This window comes from Passer montanus, unplaced genomic scaffold (genome assembly GCF_014805655.1).
Source record: "Passer montanus isolate IOZ18808 unplaced genomic scaffold, ASM1480565v1 scaffold23, whole genome shotgun sequence".
Taxonomy (NCBI): domain Eukaryota; kingdom Metazoa; phylum Chordata; class Aves; order Passeriformes; family Passeridae; genus Passer; species Passer montanus.
The window spans coordinates 12085719-12105427 of NW_024366926.1; the positions used below are offsets into that span (position 1 = coordinate 12085719).

A 19709-nucleotide genomic window follows, 5' to 3' on the forward strand; every position below is an offset into this window, starting at 1 on the left:
GGTCACTGAAATAGGGAATTAATTACCATTGGAGAGTGGGCAGCCCATTCACCACTGGCTGAGTTTTATTAAACGCCAATATAAATAACAAAACAACTCTTGTGGCTGCACTATTCCTACACGCCAAAGGAAGGATTATGTTGGGGATTAACATCTTAAAGTCTATGAGACTTTCTGACTCAAGGCTCGGAGCTGGTAATCGTATTTGTCTCCTGGTTCAGCGATTAGTGCTCTCCCTCGCGCACCTTCGCCTGGATGGCCAATGTCCCTTTTTGCAGGCACTGGGTTTTTCACACAATCGGCTGTTCTTTTCCCCACATCTATAGAAAAGAATAAGAAAAGTGAAGCGTGTTCACGCGATCCTCAAGCTTCTTCTCTTCTTCATGGGAAAGGAAGGCACCGGCAGCCTTTTTTCACAAGGGGGGGGAGGCAGACCCTCTTGGTGGGGCGGGGGGCTGGCAGTGCAAAATCGCTCCGCAGGCCTGCACCTGCCATGCAAATCCGCCGGGAACAATCGGTCCCCGACGCGGGCCGGGGTGGGGGGAGCCGGGGAAAGATGCCGGGACAGCGCTTCTGGGGGGACCCTCCTCGCCTTGATCCCAGAACAAACCCCAAATGTGCTAATACAGCTTGGGAGTTGGGGGCCGCTCCTCGTCCTGTCCCTCACTGTGGCACTGCTCGCTGCAGCATGCGCGGGGTGTTTGGGAAGGACCTGGATCAGGACGTGGGGGATACACACCCCAGCACTTTCGATTGCAGCCCAGTGCTCGGCTGTGTGGGGACATATTCTCACACCCCGTTTAAGAGCAGAACAACCCCACCCTCAGGGTTTGTGGGTGCTGCCCAGGGATGGACAGCACAGGATTCAGGGCACCCTGGTGTGTGTGGGCAGCCCTGGGACCCCAAGCCCTCGGGACACTGCAGGGAACGAGGGAGGCAGAGCTGGGAGGGATCAGGCCACCCTGTCCCCACAGCTTTGTCCCCGCATTTCCCGGGATGTTGCGCCCCTGTTCACCTGAGGCAGGCTGGCCATTAAGGCCGGCTCTCAACTTGTGAGGTCGACGTGTGGATGGGCTGTGCCCAAAGGTCTCTCAGCAACACAGACCCTAAACTTTTAGGGCTATCGGGTCGCCTCAGAGTTCAATCTTCTTACAGCAAACAAAGCCCTTCTGAAGGTCTCCCCCTCTCCCCCACACGAGCTCAGCGTCCTTTATTTCTGGGCTGTGTGATAAGCTTAAATCATTGTGCTCCCATTTCTTGATCGTTGCCTACTTTGGGCTTTTGTTCCCCTAAAGTAGGATTGAGTCTGGCAAAGGGGCTGGAGTTGAACAGTTTGACCCTTGGAGGACAGTTCAGGCGGTGGGCAGTGGCAGCAGCATTCCTGCTCCTGATCCCACTCCCTCTCCCCGCCGCCACCTCCTCTCCCGGCCGAGCAGCTCGGCCCTCGCTCTGCCCACAGACCACACAAGCGCCTACCCAGAGCTGTGAGGATTCTAGCCGACCTGTCCTCGGGCACCTCGTGCTCAACCCTAAGGAAACAAACGCTGCATGGCAGGGGCTGGCAGCAGGAACGGGACTGAACCCCAGAAAAACACCGCAAAAGTGTGCTTCACCTCTCCGGTGCTTTGCACAGCAATGGAAGCATGAAAATCTCGGCAAGCAGGGTGGGGACAGAGAGGGGTGGGCTGGCCCTGTCGCGAGTGTACTCTGCTTTGTCCCTTAAGGTGCAGAAAAAGAAACAGGGTTCTTTTGCATCACTCCCCTGGGATGCCGAAGGGAGCTGTGAGCCTCCCGTTGTGCACAAGGAAGCCAGGGAGTGTTAGAATGTTTCCTAGAATCACAGAGATGCTGATTGAGGCACCCGCCCGGCCTCAATCACTCCCAAAGTCCATGCACCCAGGGTGAGGGGCTGCTTTGGGTGTGAGTTTGTGCTGCGCTGAGCACAGCTTCTGCAGAGGCTTCAGCTCTTTCGTCTATTTTGAGCTTTTCTAGCAGTTGCAAACAAAATTCTGTTTCAAAGCCCAACTCCCCCAAAGTGCCTTGCTGACGGTGTTTCCATACGGAGAGGAGAGTGTTCTGGGGTTTCAGTTTTGTACATTCTCACTGTCATTTCTTTGACAAGGGCTTGGGGCGACGGGCAAGACAGCTTCACACTGACAGAGGGCAGGGTTGGATGGGATATTGGGAGAAATCCTTCCCTGTGAGGATGGGGAGGCCCTGGCACAGGATCCCTGGAGTTGTCCAAGGCCAGGTTGGACAGGGCTTGGAGCAAGCTGGGGTGGTGGAAGGTGGTCTGTGGAGCAATGCCGACTCCGCGGGCATGTCACTAGGCTCTGCACTGAGGGAGGGCTGGAAGAGGGGTGAAAGGAATGAAGCTTTTCCTGGTGCACCGACAAGCTGGCGTTTGGGGCTTTTTTATAAGGTCTCCTCCAGCCTGTGAATTATATTTGAACAGCACGGAGATGCCCGGAGCGCCGGGCGTTCCCCCACTTCGGGCTCAGCCTGATGCAAACGCAGCAGCAAGTCACGCACGCACCTTCACCGCAGCACCACGCGTCCCCAGAGGGCGAAACCCCGGCGGGCAACGAGAGGGTGCGAAGGGGAGCCCCGCACAGCCGCTGTCCCGCTGCCTGTCCCGGCCGGGCGCGGGCAGGAGAAGCGGCCGGCAAGGGGAGGGAGCCGGCCGGCCCGGGGCGCGCGCGTGGCCCGCCCCGTCCCCATTCATTAATAAATTAGCGGCACGCTCCAGCCGAGCGCGAGGCGCCAATGGGGCCCCGGCGGGGCGGGCGGGGCTGGGGGGGGAGCGGCGGCGGCGCCCCCCGACAGGAGTCGCGGGCGGGGCGAGGGGGACCCCGGGGGTAGGTTTGATTGTTCCCCGCGGGGTATATAAGGGGTGTTAAGGAGGGTCGTGTGCCAGACACGCAGCCTGACCGCCCCCCCGCCCACTTCGGGACCCCCGCCCCGCTCCGTCAAACCGGCGAACCGTCACAGCGCCGGAGAGGCGAGGAGAGCGCGCCCGCTGCTCCCCGGCGCTGCCCGGTGCGGCCCCGTCCAGCCGCCGCGCAAGGATGCTGGTGAAGGCGGAGGTCCTGGCGCCGCCCGCCGAGGACGAGCTGCTGCTGCTGGGGCTGGGCTCGCCCGCCCCCTCGCCCTCGCTGCCGTCCAGCGCCGAGGAGGAGGAGGAAGAGGAGGAGGAGGAGGAGGAGGAGCTGCGCGCCGCCCCGCCGGCTCGCCCCGTCGAGGCTGCGGGCGGCCGCGGGCTGCGGCGGGCGGAGGGCAAAAGCGGCGGCCGGGGCGCTCCCGCGGCGCCCCGCGGGCGGCGCGCACGGCGGAGACGGCGCAGCGCATCAAGCGGAGCCGGCGGCTCAAGGCCAACAACCGCGAGCGCAACCGGATGCACAACCTGAACGCGGCGCTGGACGCCCTCCGCGACGTGCTGCCCACCTTCCCCGAGGACGCCAAGCTCACCAAGATCGAGACGCTCCGCTTCGCCCACAACTACATCTGGGCGCTCACCGAGACCCTGCGGCTGGCCGGGGCGGCGCGGCTGGGCCCCGACGGGGCGGCGGCGGTGCCCGCCGAGGGCAGCCCCTCGCCCGCCTCCTCCTGGAGCGGCGGCGCCGCCAGCCCCGCGCCCTCCGCCTCCCCGTACGCCTGCACTTTATCGCCCGCCAGCCCCGCGGGCTCCGCCTCGGATCCCGAGCACTGGCCCGGCCGCTTCGCCCCGGGGCCGCCGCTGCCCCGCCGCTGCCTCTAGCCCGGCCCGGCGCTGCCGGGGCTCCCCCGGGGCGGCGGCGGCATCTGCCCGCTTCCCAGGGCAGGGCGGGCTGTGGGAACGGCACCTGCCAAACCAAACTTTCCGTCTCTCTCTCTTTCTCTCTCTCTCGCCGATGTGCACTTTGTCCAGTTTTCCCAGATCTATCACCGCGGGGCTTTTGTGTGTGTGTGTCGCCCCCCTTTCCCCGCTCCCCTCTTTGCCATCTGTCCCTTATGATTTATAGGCGTGGGGGGGGGGGGGGGGTGCGAAGCGAGGGGGGGCAAAAAAAAAGTAAATTGTTTTGTTAGGGGTCCAGGTTAGAAGTCATTGTATAATTTGTAGGCTTTGTGAGGGCTGAATGCAAGCGTGGAAATTTAGGCTGAACTCTCTATCAAAAGGGAAAAAAAAAATCGGGAGGGGGGGAATGGGGAAGGATCTCCTCATACATTATTTATTTCGACCTTTAGGGGACAAGGAACTCCCCCCTTCTTTCAGGAGATTAAAAATAAATCAACAGACTGAAAACCTCAACAGACACGGAACATTACAGCGATCAGCCACACACGTGTTCACATTTATTTATTATAAAGACAGATTTCATGGAAAATATGTATTTTTTGTATAATTTACAGAGTTTATTCTAGTATGTATTTACAGCTGAAGAGCAAAGGGATTGTCCTTGTGATAAAATATAAATAAAAAGCTCTAATTTTCGTAACTTTGGGGTTTGCTGCTTTTTCTGCGTTATGTGCCAGCGGCTGGGAATGTCCTTGTCTCTGGTGAAACCAAGGGCCTGATGTCACCGGGCCCATGGTGTTCCTAACGCTGTTTCTTTGGGAAGGAGGGGGAAGTTCGGTGGAAGTTTACTGATCATTCACCTTTGGCTCTCAGTACAGAAGATGCTGACAGCAAATGCGGGATGGATGGATAAAGAGTTATACACTTCAGGCCGATGGATTTCACCAACAGGGCCCTAGGAAATAAACGTTGTTGAGCTAAAAACGCACGGGTTAGAAGAGGAAGAATTTCCTCTCTGCGAGTGACGGTCAGACGAATTCCGGGTCGCAGGCAGTTCCAGCGGGCTCGGTTCAGCGTGCACAGCACACAGCCGGGGATGTCACCGTGGAGGGGGTGCTGGAGGCCGCCCAGGCCCCTCAATCACCGTCCCCGCGCTCCCAGGGGCACTTTGTGACTTCTGGGTCCAAACACTTGGAAATCATTAAAAAGCAGCAGAGGCGCCTGGGTGTATTAATTAAATAAAACGCTCAGCACGCGAATCCCTGCCGGTGCCCTCCGGATCCTGGGAGCGTGAAACCCAGCCACGTCCGCTAAAGGAAGAGAGGCAAAAAGAGGAGGGAAAAAAAAGCCCAAAATGTGTGAAAAGAGAATTAGTGAAATTAGGTTAGGCCAATAAACCGCGCGGGGGTCCCCCCCGGGCCCCGCAGCCTCGGGCGAGCAGTGCTATCTAGCCTGATCTATTGTTTCCCCCCCTGGCAGGGGGGTTATTGTGTGATAAATAATTCCCTAAAAAAAGAAAAAGAAAAAGTGGGAGCATTTGCATAATCACTGCTTTGATGTGGCCAGCAAGATGAAGCTGTGTTCCCCCAAATCTGCCACGGGCCAGGAGGGACAAAAAGAAGGGGGAGCCTTTCAGGGCGCTGGCAGTGCGCGGGGCGGCCCGTCGGGAGCGGGGTTTGTCACCCTCGCCCCTTTTAATGACCAAACTCCAGGAATGCCACCAAGGAGCCGAGCGCTCTTCTCCGTCTTTTCTGGTCGGGCCTCATTGTCCTTCCTGGCTCCTGTCCCTCTCTGGAGAGGCACTGGAGTAGGTGCCTTCGGCTCTTCAAAAGGCCGGGATGGACGGATGCGCTCCCCTCTCGGTGCTGGAGCCGCGCGGGAGCGGGAGGGACACCCCGGCGTGCTCGGCACCGGGATGCTCTGCCCGGGCAGGGACGCTGCTCCTTGCCAGGTGTGCCATCCTGCAGGGGTTCCCCTCCATCCCGGGCACAGCGTTACCATCCTGCCGGCTGGGGCCGTGCCAGCGGGAACCGCCGCGGGAAACAGCGCCTCGGAGGGTGCGGGGGGGTTGGACACGGGTTTGGGGTGGGAAAAACCTTCCCTGTTCCCTGGGGGAGGCTGGCCTTGGCTGGAGATGCCCTCGGAGGAAACGGGCCTGAGGGGGTGGCAGGACCATGCTGGCAAAACCGAGTTGGAGAGGCTGCATTTGTCACCTAACCCCCTGTCACCTTCATGCTGATTTTTCGTTTAAACGTGGCCAAAAGTGTTTATTTCTCGTTCTTGCCCCGTATTTTGAGTTTATTCCTCTCCTTCGTTTCTGGTTGTCACTACTTCCCTCTTTTCTCGCCGGAGACTGATTTTTGGAGGAGATGGAGGGTCCCCAGAGCCAACTGCAGCCAACCTGGAAGCGGACCAGGAGATGCGAGATGGGCAAACACCTCCTTGGATGATGTGAGGAACCTGGGGGCGGTTTCCATGGCAGCCCCTTGCCCCAGAACATGTGTTTATGATCCTTCTGTGTATTGTACTTTGGCATAAAAGCTCCTCTGCGCCAGCAGGGCTGCAGGGGCAGCCTGAAGGCCCCCGGCGGGGTTTACAGCCCTCCTTGGCATAAGAATGGCCACGAGGAGCCAAACCAGCACCCCAAGGGCTGCCGCACGCCGCCTTTCATGGCAGGCATAAATCTGTCCTCGCAGTGCCGCGGTTAAAGAGCCCTCTCGACACGGCTCTCAGCTGGCCAGCGCGTTTCAAACCCGCTTTTCCCAAAGCCTCACTCGAGTGCCTCAGGTTGGGCTTCCCCCTGCTCCTGTATTATGCATGGATTTGGCCCACGGAGCCCCCAAATGCCATTCCCCACGGGCAAAAATGATCTCAATTATCTGTTAGACAGCCAATCCCCTGGCGTAAGCAGAAATCCCAGTGGGATCTTTTTTGTGACCTGATGGAGGTTGTTGTCTAATTACAAAGTAAAATCTTATGTTTTAAAGTCCGGGAAAAACCCTTTTTCTCTGACAAGCTGAAAACGTAAGGATATAAAGACGTAAGGATTTTAAAACGTAAGGATATCCTGCCTTCTACCTACGATTCTGTAACAGCTGTGCAGGTCCAGCAAAATTCTGGCAGCCTGCTCATCCCCGTGACCTCTCGTACTGAACTGAGACTAAGGAGAGGCAGAACTCCTGCCAGATTTAAAATCAAAACTCTAAGAACTGGTTGGAGGAAAAAAAAAAAAAAAAAGAAAGAAAGAAAAAGAAATCCTTGGAGGGTCACTTTGCAGCGGCCAGGAGGGAAGAGAGATGGTGCTGGGGCGGCTGTGACACACAGCCGTCCCCTCTCCCTCGCCTCCCCTCCTCCTCCTTTTATTAAAAAGCAGAGAGACCGGCCCAAAGCTGATGGCATATTTACCTTCATGAGTTTAAAAAAAAAAAAGTTAATTACCGCTCGGAGCAAGTTGGTCGGGCTGTCCTGAGCTGTCTTTTATTAGTAGTCGCCTTCATTAATTTCCCTCGCTGGATTTGCTGCTAATAGCTGCCTGGTCCTGGGCAGCACAAAGCAGCATCTGTGCCATTGAGCAGAAAAGCGGGAGTCAGGCAAAGGGGGGCACGGGCCGGGGGGGGCGACGCCGTTTGCAAATCAACCTCTATTAACGTGATGTCCTGCTCGGAGGGCACAGCGGCGGCCCCGGTAGCCGGCACGACAGTTTGGGCGGCGAGCGAGGGAGGAGAGGCACCTGCTGCCTGCCGGGGGGATCCTGCCCTCGCCCCGCTCCCCTGGGCGCTGGCTGCCCCCCGGGAACTCCCGGGATGCGGGAGCTGTGCGCAGCGTGCTCGGCTCCCGCGCTAAACAAACCGTCCACAACTCGGCCCCTTGCACGGAAGATACGCTCTGCGCCTCAAGAACAGCTTGGCAGAGAAGTTCGGGATTAGGGAATGGGATTAGGTTCTGCTGGGAGGGGGCAGCGGGAGGCACAGCGGGCTCACACGCGCCGGGGCCAGCAGCCCCATCTGCTCCCGCTCAGCCCGGGCAGAGGCGAGATGATTTCATCCAAGTGGAAGAAGCGAGGGTGGCGTGTGTCACTCCCGGGAGAGAGGGGTGAGAGCAGCACGCCGGGCACCCGTGTGCCGGGCCTTCCCTCCAGGCAGCAGGTGACAGCAGCAGGCACCGAGCAACACCTCGCTGCAAATCCCCCGGTGCTGGTTAGCGGCAAGGAGACGCCGAGGAAGCTGCTGCCGCCGTGTTCCTCCAAGCAGAAGAGGTCGGGCAGCACGGGCTCGGCTCTGCGCTTGCTGGCGTGAGGCTTTCCCCTCGTTCCCCACGGGTGGCTGTGTCTGGGGAAGGAGCTGAGCCGAAATCCAGCAGCTGGGCTCTGGGGCAGAGTGGTTCGTGCTGCCTCGTGTGCAGGAGCTGCCTCACAGCTGGAGGGGTCACGCCGTGCCCGCTCTGTGCCAGCTGGAATGGCCCGGGATGCTGCGGCTCCGAGGGAGAGGGAGGGAGGGAAACCTGGCTCAGCCCCGTATTGTTGGGATAACCGAGGGGCTCCCTTCCCACTGCATCTTTTCTAAGAGAAATTCCCTGAAGTGCTCAGGTTATTGGCAAACGAGTGAGAAAATCATTCTACCTGTTAGCAGGCTTTAGTTGCATCAGCTCGTTCCCTGGATATCAGATTTACTAACTTGAATGCACAGGCATGACACACAGCTAACAAGACTTTGCCTTTCACCCGGATACCTGAAGAGAGGGAAGGAGGAAAAACCTCTTTAAGCAAGCCTGACTTGCAGCAGCACTTACACAAGTCCTTACACTCAAGTCCTGGAGTTTAGGTGAGAGGAAAACATGTTTCATGTTTCCTCAAGCGTGGTGTCCCTACATCTCATATTTCACCGTCCCAGCACAGCACAGCTCCACTCCTTTTACAGAGCCTGGCCCTCAATGGTTATACTGAGTACCCAGGTTGGAATTTGGAGAGTACTACAATTAATCAAGCCCAAAAAGCATCTCGGTAGCAAGTCATTTAACATAAGCCACTGGATCTCCAATAAAAACTTCCAGTTTCTAATAAAAAACCCCACAAAGTATTCCCGATGTCTCAGTTTGTTCAAATTAATTTATTCTGATACCGAGAAAATAGCAGCGAATTGGTTCTTTTGTCAGTAGCTAAAAGATGAAATTTGCATCCAAAATATTAAATTCTCCATCCTCAGAGTCAATTATTTATGTCCACAATAATCCCCTATTTATATCACAAATAGCAGCCAATAACTTAAACTCCAAACTTAAACATGTTTGGAGCCATGCCCATGAAGAACCCCAGCTCTTCAGGTGGTGAGGTTGTAAATCCATGATTTCCGGTATCCAAGCCCCGGATGAAGACAGAGTGCCTGGTACATCTGAAAGTGTGCCCAATCCTGTGAAGAGTAAGACCAGTAGAATGTGATTCCATGTCTGTTTTAACAGGGAACTTAACCTAAAGCTGGTCCTCGACCCTAACTTTTATCCGTGAGTAGCCATAACTTTGGCTGAGGTGGCAAAATATCTCCTAAAACCAACAAAGTAACTAAGTTGCCAGGTGGAAATATTACGAGGAAAGCAAAATATTAAAATTCCATAGGGATGGACTGATTCAGAAGCATGTCTAAATAAATTTTCTTTTCCTTCCTTTGAGCACGAAGGAGTGGAAAACGCATGACCGGGCCAGGGCTCGCAGAACTGCGTGTGCCGTCTGCTGGCACTTTGCTGTGCAGAGATTGTCCGGGAGGTTTTGGTTTGGTTTTAATTGTCCCTACAGAGCAGGGAAAGCTTCTGCAGAGAGGCTGTAACACAGCACCTCTGCTGCCCGCAGATTCCCGGGGTTTTGCCCAGCAGCTTTGTTGGCCCTGCGGAGCCCGGCTGCGCTCCTGGCCGGAGCGCGGAGCTATGCGGCACTTGGTTAAAGCCAGCATTTCCCCACTGCCGAGCGAGGACAAGGCCGGCCTTTATTGGCTGCACAACAAGATAACGGGCTTAATCTTCCCAGTAACACGTGAGTTTCCTTGTATCACTTTAATCTGCGAGACACTGGGGCCGAGTGTCCCGTCACATGCCGATTTCACCGCCGTGTCAGCCGGCGACTGCCCAGCTCAATGATGGATTGTTTGCTGGCTCCTAACAACAGGCAAGATGGTGAATGCCCCGGGGTGACAGACAGTGTGCAATGGGAACGGCCGCAAATCTGATGGCCCGGTTCAAGTTCACCTGACAAAGCTGGAGCAGTCTGCGAGCAGCGCTCGGGAAAGGATTATTCACACTGGCATTATATTTTTGAATGCATTTTTCTCCCCGTGCAGCTGCGCAGCTCCCCAAGACTGAAGGTTTGTGCACCATAATAAAGAGATTTAATTTTTTTCTCCTCTTCCCTCTCCCTCTTTACACCTAGTTCTAGTCAGTTGGCCCAGGGATAGGGCATCTTTCCAAACATCACCTAGAAAACAATAGCATTGCTAAAACGCAGGGACAAAAGCCTAAAAAAACTCTGCTGGCTGCAGAAACAAAAGGGGATGGTTTTGTTTAAGCAAAGTCGGTTAGGGACTCATCTTTTTGTGGAACTCTGATGCTGTACCCCCTTCCTCACCGAGAAAATCTCCCCAAAGAAATGATCGCAGCGCTCGGGGGCAGCGGGACGCCGGGGCTTTGTGGGGGAGGAGGAGAATGGGAAATGAAGGCAGCTCTTCACTGCCCTGCTGGACAAGCTGCTCCCAAAGATGTGTAGGGTAAAACAGCGCCCAGCTCACGGGTCGTTCTGTGGACTGACCTGTGCCAGCCTAGGCCAGCAGCTCCACCGAGGGCCTGGTCAAGGACAGGCAGCTGCAGATCTCGTTGCACTCCACGTGTTGATCATTAAAAAAGTAGTAAATTCCTTTCTTCCCAAAGTTGGAGCGTGAGTCTTTGCTATTGAGGGAGTGAATCTGGGGGTCTGTGAGGTAGATGAGGCCTTTCCCATTACCTGTCACCCAACCTGTGGAAGAAATGGTACATCTTGATATCTTGTTTATCGTGATAAACACCACAGCCTTTGTATTAGCACACTCAGGACTCTCTGCCTGGCATGGCCCTTCCTCTCTTCACGTCACCCCAGTGATTCCCAGTTTCCACCTATGGCAGCAAAAGCAGAACCCTGTGAGACACACAAAGAATTTTAACCCAGTGAATACCCCAAAGACACCTGTGGGCCAGAAGCTGAGTGTGAGAGGCATAACCATCAGTGTCATACACACCCTGAAGGTCGACCACCACGTCAGATCCCTTGGAGAACTCGTAGCAGAAGTGGCCGTAAGCCAGACCGTACTCCGTGGCTTTGTACTCGTTCTTCACCACCTTGGTGTTGTTGGACAGCTTCACAAACTCGCCCAGGATGTAGGGCTCCACACTCACACACCCTTTTATAGTTCTGTCTTCCAGGATCTGAAAGGAGACAGCCCAGCTGCTGCAATCATTGACCCAAGACACCCTTCCCTGTCAGGTCCTTGGGATGGCTTAGCAGGCAGTTCTTACCAGCAGTACTGCAGAGGGGATGTAAAAGATTTGGGTAGGGACCTTCTGCTCATACAGCCTCTTGTTGAACTCTGTCACGTAGTACTGGGCCGTCATTTGGCGCTCCACGTCACTGAAATGGTGGAGGAGTCCTTTTTCCTCCTTATATTCCTTCCCAACGTACCTGAGCAAAAGGAGAAGAGCCTGGAATGGTGTTTGTCCTGGGTGCTGTGACACAGGAACATCACTGCAAAGCAGAACATGTCAGAAGCAAGGCCGCCTGTGGGTGATGCATTTGAAATGGCTGCGATTAAAACTGGGTGGAATTATTTTCTTTTCTGTCTCACAGAGGTGAAAAATTATCCATCAAATCATGGGGTGGGAGTTTGACTCAGAGATATTAAAATATTGCTCTCCATCCACAATAATTCATAAGCTACTCCTAGCAATGACCTGAACTCTGCCATTAGCTGTTAGAGGACAACAGTAAAGAAGCTTTTCCTTCCTAGAAAAAGGAAGAACTACAAGGAGAGGTGGGAAAGATTGCCAAAATGTCCAACACATTTGGGAAAGCCACAAAATCCTCCTGCTACAGCAAATCTTACCAGGCAGTTTTTATCCATATTCACAAATAAGCAGCATGGATGAACACTTTGTTTCAGAAACCTGCTGGGTCCATACCTTCCCAGGCTTTCTTCTTGGTGCAGGAAGTGTATCCAAAAGGCATTTCTCTGCTTGCCTTCCTTGGCCACGTTCAGGTAATCCCCAATGAACACAGCTGTCTCCTGGCCTGTCCACAGCCCCGATTTCTTGGAGTATTTCAGAAGAAGAGCAGCTACAAAAAAAAGAAAACACCACAAATAAAAGGGAGAAATCCACAGGATTGCTCTGAGCCAGTGCTGAGGACTGGCATGTTAGTTACAATTAACTTAATGATCGTTATCTTAAACAGTTTTCAGGGATGGCATGTGGAATCTAAACTCAAGTAACGGGGTAAAAAGCAATAAAAATATTAAATGCTGGCTGAAATGTTGTGTTAAAAAGCCCGAGCCAAGCTTGCTCTCTGTGGAGGCACAGGTTGCTGTGTGGGAACTCACAGTAGGCTTTGTGAAGCTCTTTGCTCCTAAAGATCCCAGTAGGCATCAGTCTCTGCACAAGCCAGTCATGCTCCACCCCTGCCAGAAGCTGCCTGTAATCATCATCCCTGAGAATCCGAGCATCCAGGATCTCTTCCTGCACTCTCCCAGGCACGAAGGCAAAGCCACTTCTGCTGGGGACTGAACCTGCAGGGGAGCTCGTGGGCATCGATGCTGCTTTGATCCAGGAACTCGGAGAGGAGCTGGATTGTCCCTTGCTGCCCATCACATCCTGAGACCTCTGTCCCTCCTCCTCTGTAGTGGCACAGTCAAAGTGCTTGGCTGTGGGTATCTTTCCCAGGGAGGGCGAAGCTGCTGGCAGGCTGGGAGCAGCCTCATGCTTTGGAGCCAGTGCTGTGGGATGATCCTTTACCAAGTCTCCGGCGCTGATGAGCTCGAATTCAGTGTCATCTGCTGTTTCTGCCTGGGTGTCAACTTCAGGCACCTGGAGAGATCTGCTCCCCAGCGGGGCAGATTTCCCCACCCAGCCAGGCACAGAGGAGCCACTGCCTGCTTTTGGCCCGGTGTTTGTTGATGGTACAGAAGTGTCCCTGTTCTGGGCGGGCTGTGCCTCAAACGAGGGATCCTCTGTGCTATCTGCAGGTTCTCCTGAGTGGAGCCACTCAAAGCCAGCGATGCTTCCCTCCCTGCTGCTGTCCTTGGTCCTGCAGCTCAGCTCTGCGCAGGGAAAGGACTTCTCCTCCTCCTCCTGCCCTGTAGGAAGAGAGCAGGAGACGGAGAGGGAAGGAAACTCATTGTTCAAGCCCTTTGCTTTCTTTTCTGAAGAGCTCCATCCACGGTGTCTTCCCTCCCGCAGCTCTCCTCGGCGGAGAGGCTCCATCTCCACCATCCTCCCTGCTCGAGGGGCACACCCCGCTAAGGAATGCTGAGGAGACCCCCCAGAGCCACGGAGGGGCTCCCGAGGAGCAGGATGCCAGGCTCTGGTGGGCAAGGAGCACAGGGGCGTGTCCTGGCTGCTTCCATCGGGTTCTGTGGTGCAGCACTGCTCCTCCACTGAGCCCTTCTCCCCTTGCTGCCCGTCCCTGAGGGACTCTCTGCTGCTATTACAGCCCAGCTCCTCCCAGCTGGAAGAGTAACTGGATTTGGACAGCTTGCACCAAGAGTTCTCAGAAGTAGTGCTTTGGCTCCTGTCTTGCCCCCTGCTGAAAACATCTTTTTTGCTGTTTGTTTCAATTTCTAATGGCTCCATCTCTTCTTTGAAGGAAATTTTCATCACACCAGAGCCAATGTCTTGATTTCTTTGGCCATTGAGTCCCTCTGAGCTGCTTCCTGCTGTTGGTGAGCCCAAGATTTTCACAGCACCATTCCTCTGGTGAACTGTGTCCTCAGCAGTACACACGGTGTCCATAGTTTTGGTCTCTGTTCTTAGGGTTGTGATACAAGCTCCCACCTGGGTCTCTCCCGGTGTGGTTTTATGAATCCTGCAAGTTTTTTCAAACACTTGGCACACTGACAGGTGGTGCTGGGAATGCTTGGCAAGGATTTTCTCAAAGCTGGCTTTCCCTTGCAGGACAGGTTTTTGTACCGAGCCTTTATAACTGTCTGGGACATAAGACCTGGCATCGGAGTTGGGGAAGCCTCCCACCCGCAGGCGCCTCCTCACGGCTGCAATCAGACACATGATCTCTTTGGCCAGCATCCCCTTATCCTCCTCCTCTGGGGAGGAGGTGCTGTAGGAGTGCAGCTTGCCCAGGGCTTCCCTGCACAGCTGGGTGACCTGACGGAGCTCCTGGCTTTCCCCGTGGAGCCAGCGGTGCACGGTGGCAAGGCAGAAGGCGGCTTTGATGAAACTGTGCAGCTCCTGCCTGCTGGGGATGGCACTCTGCTCCTCCTTGGTGAGGAGCCCCACCTCGAAGGATTCCTTGGCTTCAGACAAGTAGAACTCTCTCTTTTCTGGGGGACAGTCCTTGGAGTGGCTGTAGGACAGCAGACACATCCCACGGATGTTCTGGGAGGGGATCAAAGAGGAATGAGGGAATTAAAAACATGTTTCTTTCCCTTACACAGTTTGAAGCGAAGCTCGACTCTAACTGCCTGCTGCTGTGTTTCCTGGAGGAAATAAACTTTCTCTTTTTTTATCCTTTGAAATACAGCTGTAGTTCTAGGAGAAGCAGCACTCCCAGGGCTTGAAAGCCCATCCTCACTCTGTGGATAGCTTTTCTGCAACACATACAACCAACCCAGCCCTCAACACAGACACCCTGTGTGATGCGCTGCTTGAAAGCCATGCCAGAGCCAAACTGAGCAGCCTGGGCTTCTCCCCTGCACAGACCCCACTTCCAGAGGGAGGAGCACCTCTCACCACGGCCGTGAGGACAAACAGGGGCGTGTACTGGCTGTAGGCAGCTGCCAGCCTGCAGGCCTCGGCCGCCGACAACAGGCAGTGGTTGAACTCCTGCAGGAGGCTCTGATGGAAGGAAAAAAAACCCAAACATAAGGGAAAAACCTCAAGTCAAGGACTTTATTTCCAAATATACGGTGCTTGCTAGGCAGGGACAATCATATCTTAAACAAGAGCCTGGTCTGTTTCTGCAGGACCCTTTTTGCTAAGGTTTACCACGGGTGTGTCACTTTTGACTCTATAAATATTCTAAATATATGCCATCTATAAAATACTCTTAATATGTTCTTTTTCCTGAAGCCAGGCATTCTCCCATCTAGCTGCTACTGAGCTTTTTCACTGGGAGCAATGGAAGTTCCTGCAGCCCTCTCAGCATGGGACAGGAAATGTGTGGTGAATTTGAGAGCACGTGAAAACCCACACACACAAAAATCCCAAACCAAGCCTCACCAGGTCAATGTCAGCATTGCTTTTGAAGCGTGCATAATCCTGCTCATCCATGGAAGCAAAGATGTCTGCCATAATACCCAAGGATGTGGCAATTCCCTGAAAGATAAATTAAACATTTTCATAGTGGGTTTTTTTCTCCCCTGTATTTTGAATTTTACTGCTCTGTTGTGTAGAACATGCCAGAAAAACAAACAAACCAACACACAAACAAAATCCAAAGAGCAGCATGGCTAAGAAATCCAGAGATGTCATCTTGGTATGGTTTTATTAATTTTACTTGCAGGAAGTGCAGTAATCTAGAAGACTTGATGCCACCCAAGGGCCTGCCTGGCCAAATAATTGAGAAATAATTGCTTTCACAAAATTTACTGCAGAATGCCCTGCTGCCGCTGAAATGGAGAGCACAGAAACTTTCTGAGCTTGAGGTCAAGCTTGAAGACATGGCAGACAAGAGGTGACAAGGTCTGGGGTTTGTGGGATACCTTATGCTGGGGTCCAATTACAAACCCTCTCCAAGCATCACCCCGGGACTCGCCAGGCTTAGGCTCACATTCCTGTTTAGCTACGGACACATGGCGTGACTGCTGCTCCACCTCCAGAGGGAGGATGTCCCTGCCCAGCCTCACAAAGGGGCCAGGGACAGGCAGGGTGGCTGTGTGAGGTGCTCGGGTCCTGCAGGGCCAGGGGAATCCATCACCCACCACAGACGCGCTTGGAGGGCAGAAAAAAAATCGCTCTAATCCTAACAAACAGCCAAAATCTGTGGCTGCTCTCTGGAATGAAGCTGTCCTTGCTGGAGGCACCAGAGGCATCCTCAGGGCTGGGGTCACTTGAGATGGCTGTGCTCCATGGGGAGCATTGCTTTCACCCCCCTGCAGGGAAAGCAGCGTGGCTGAGGCGGTGCATGCACGCGGAAACAACGCGGAACACAGACTTTGTGCTGCCTGTTAACCCCAGCTGAGGTGTGCCACTGAGGGAAACCAGAGCTCAGCTGGACTGGTCACTGGGCTGGCAGGGAGATGCAGAGAGGAAAGGAGATGTTACCTTTTTATCTGGCTGAGGAAGTTGGAAGTATCCCACGACTGAAGCCCAGACCAACTCTGCTGCCTCGTACCACATCCCTGAAACACGCCAGAAAACAGGCATTGAGCAGGGTTCTGCCAGGGATGCCTTTCCACAGCTTATTTTACACCTCAGGTCCTCAGAACGGGATAAAACCATGCCATGGTTATCTGCTTCAGTGACTCTGAGCATTTATGGGTTTCCTTCAGCTTTTGGCTGTGCACAAACATCCATTTTGTCCTCATAAAAGACTTCAGCTCCACAGTCGTGGAAGATTTGGTGTCCCAAACCAAAAGCACAAAATGAAGGCTGTTGCCTCAAGTGCCAAACCCTGAACACAAAAGCCCATCCTGCTGAAAATCAGAGATTTTCCTGTCTTGAGAGAGGACATTGCTGGGATGTCCCTGTGATAAAACTACCACCTGCCTTTGGGAATCGTGAATTTGGGACAAACACGGAGTGGCACAGAGAAAAAGGGAACGTTTCAGGTTGTTCCTTGGCTTCAGGTGAAGAGATCAGAAATGAAATGATAACTCCTGAAAAATGCTTGCTTGGCACATGGCTCCAGGCTCTTGCTGCAAAGACATGGGTCTGCAACCCCTCATCCTCTGTGCCTGTTTTATGGGCACAGCGTGTTCACCACCAGCCAAAATTCTGACATGTGCCCAGAGTAACATTTTAAAGGGGAAAACAAACAGGGGGGAACCTCGAGTGGAAGCTTTCAGAAGAGAGCCTTACCAAGCTTTTGCAGGATCTGTCCCCTGATTTGCAGGCAGACTGCCTGAACAAGAACCCGATCGCTCTCCTCGGCGTACCGCCAGGTTCCTGCAGGAGGGGTGGGAAAACTTGGCATGGAATGAAAAATATTCCTGTCTTTCTCAGCCTCCAAGGGCTACCTGAATCCCAGCAAACTGCCAGGACTCTCCTCCTTGCATGGAGGCCCTTTCCACATGAGAATCCCAGCTTCCCAGGGAAAACAGACCAAGAGAACCCTGAACTGCCTCAATTTTCACAGTCTGAACATACCCACGGAAGAAACCCTGAAGAAAGGAAAATAAAACATAAAGAATAAAGTATTTATTTAGTCTGTGAGATCAGTGGGAATTTAGTCTGTAAGATCAGGCTGAACATTACCCCAGCAATCTGGTTTTTGAGGGGATAGAGTTGCCTGAGTTTCCTACATCACCCAGTTCCTTGAAATTGCTCCACAGGTTAAACTTCTCCATTCAGGATATTTTCCCACCCAAGTGAAGGTATACAAAGATGAATGACAGAAATTTCAAAAATAAAGTAACGTTCCCACATTTTGGGAGAGAATGAAGGAAAGAGAGATGTGATGTAAGGAGTCATTACTGGGGTTGGTTTTGGCTGGTGTAACTGTTAAAATTTGGATCAAAAATCGCAGCAAAATTGCAAGTACGAAATTGGAAAAGAAATTTACACATACCCGTTGCTCCATTGTCATTAATCAGGCTGCTCAGGATATATTCAGCTTTTAAAAGTTTACCTGATTGAAAATCAAAGGAAAAAAAAAAGATAGAAGATGACCATAAAAATGTATTGTGGCATGAGATGAATAAAAACACTCGTCAGGTATCACCTGCACATAGAACTGCTGCTGTCCACAGCCAGAAACGCAGGTGCCCCACCTTCTGTAACATGTGGTTGTACAGTAACATGGAATCGTGAATGCATCTTTTTTATTTTACACATCATACATCCCCGGAAGATTGTTGGGATTCCCAGCTCTTATTCCCACCCCCCCCCGCTCCAGAAGAAAGTAGTCTAGCCTACTTCCTTCTGCTTCCTTCAGCAGCAATGCTGCTGGATTCTGTCCCAAGGAAACGTGGGCTTTGGAAACCCATTGAGGTATCTCCATGGAAAGCACAGCCACCGGAAAATGTGTCAAAAACCCTTCAGGTGCTGTCCATGTTACAGGAATGATGGAATTTTACTTTTTCATCCCGGAGGAGTTGTAACCTGCATTGTTGGCATAGTCAAGTGGCCCCACTGAAAAATAAAAAGCAGCTGGGACAGTGCAGAGAAAATGCCAGGACTCTAATTTCCTTTTCTCGAGGCCCTTGCTCAGGAGCGCAGCAATTCAGATAGCCCCGTTTGAAACCAGCAGGGAAGGTTTGTTGAGGAACAAAAGCCCCAATTAGTATTTCCCACACCCTTTCACCACTTTCTCTCCCTCTTTTGCCTCCGAAACCCTTCACGCCGGCCCCTTTGTGCCACCGAGAGGAGCCGGGCAGGGCTCAAGGGGGCCGGCAGGGGAAGCGCGCCCGCAGCGGCGGCACGGCCAGCGTGTCACCGCGCCCCGGGGGACACGCCGAGTGTCCCCTCCGAGCCAAGAGGCTGCCGGAGGGGCTGGGAGAGCCGTACCTGCGTTGGCGGCGAGGCGGGCCTGGCGGATGAGCAGCTGCGGGCTGATGGGAGCGCCGGGGTGCAGGCGGTGCAGCCCCTTGGCCAGCCGCAGGAGCCGGCTGGAGGCGTCCAGCCAGTACAGCAAGCGGTCCAGCAGGAACAGCACGGCCGTGGCGGTGCTGCTGTCCCTCACCAGGATGCACGCCTTCAGATAAGCCTGGGAAAAATTAAAAAAAAATTTTAAAAAATCCACAGGCGGCCTCAGGAGCGCTGGAAAATGTTCAGCTTCACCAGCTCTGTTCCTCAGCCCATTTTCGTGTTTGCTTAAGATGGTGCCAGCTGTTTATTCTGTTTGAGTTGTAGGTGTAATTCTGGATTTTTTTTAATTGCCTGGCATTTGGAACTGCGGAATTTGGTGGTCTGCTAATGGATTTAAGTCGTGCCCGGCAGCAATTAGGTGAAAAGGGTGGGCGTGAGGCTGGGAAGGCTGGAAGCGGTGGTCACTGTGGCCACTGTCCCATTTGGAGCTCAGGCCACCCACTCCTCTCTCCACCACAAGCAGGCCGGGAATCCCACGTTTTTCCCCTGCAGGCCATCCTCAATGACTGCTAAGTGCTTGTGAGCTCTGCTGGGTGCCCGCAGCAGCACCCACACGGGGAATTCGCAGGATTCCTGAGATCCCTGCCGTTAGCAAAGGCAGCCGTGGGACACACCCAGCCTCACCACAGGTGCCGAAGTCCCACGTGGAGCCGGGGACATTTGCCAAAAGCCTGTCACTTCCCATGCTGGGCACGGCCTGCTATGGGCATGGCACTTCAGCAAGGCAGATTCGTACAAATTTTCTTTTCCCCTCTTTTTTTTTTTTTTTTTTTTTCTTTTTCCCCTCTTTCCTCAGCCCAGTTGGATTTTCTAAGAGGATGGCTCTTGAAAAGGATTCCTGAAGCTCCGGCAGGCACAACCCCGCCTGTGCCGGCCAACAATGGAGGAATCCCCCTCTCCAAGCACCTGTAAACTGACACTGCGAACCAGCCATTCCAAATGCTCATCAACA

The 19709-nt window shown here is 53.9% G+C and overlaps 2 protein-coding genes across 9 annotated transcripts in view; one reads left to right on the plus strand and one right to left on the minus strand.

Annotated features, from left to right (window-relative positions):
- The first annotated feature begins 3068 nt into the window (after nt 1-3068).
- NEUROG2 (neurogenin 2) lies at nt 3069-3757 on the plus strand. The gene is given in 2 exon segments (XM_039710673.1): nt 3069-3278; nt 3281-3757. Coding segments are annotated over 2 exon segments (687 nt in total).
- A 5080-nt stretch (nt 3758-8837) lies between these two features.
- Nucleotides 8838-19709, minus strand: part of ALPK1 (alpha kinase 1) — a 31653-nt gene continuing 20781 nt past the window's right edge. For 5 of the 8 annotated variants that reach the window (XM_039710513.1, XM_039710514.1, XM_039710515.1 and 2 more), the window contains 12 exons: nt 18677-18875; nt 17739-17798; nt 17030-17116; nt 16274-16350; nt 15230-15325; nt 14741-14845; nt 12379-14386; nt 11963-12116; nt 11303-11465; nt 11026-11212; nt 10563-10766; nt 8842-9180 (listed from right to left, as the gene is read on the minus strand). In XM_039710513.1, the coding sequence (XP_039566447.1) occupies nt 10573-10766; nt 11026-11212; nt 11303-11465; nt 11963-12116; nt 12379-14386; nt 14741-14845; nt 15230-15325; nt 16274-16350; nt 17030-17116; nt 17739-17798; nt 18677-18875 (3330 nt within the window). In that variant the 3' untranslated portion in view covers nt 8842-9180; nt 10563-10572. Of the gene's footprint in view, nt 9181-10562; nt 10767-11025; nt 11213-11302; nt 11466-11962; nt 12117-12378; nt 14387-14740; nt 14846-15229; nt 15326-16273; nt 16351-17029; nt 17117-17738; nt 17799-18676; nt 18876-19709 lie in introns of all 8 variants that reach the window. The other 3 variants (XM_039710512.1, XM_039710511.1, XM_039710510.1) reach the window with 3 other exon arrangements.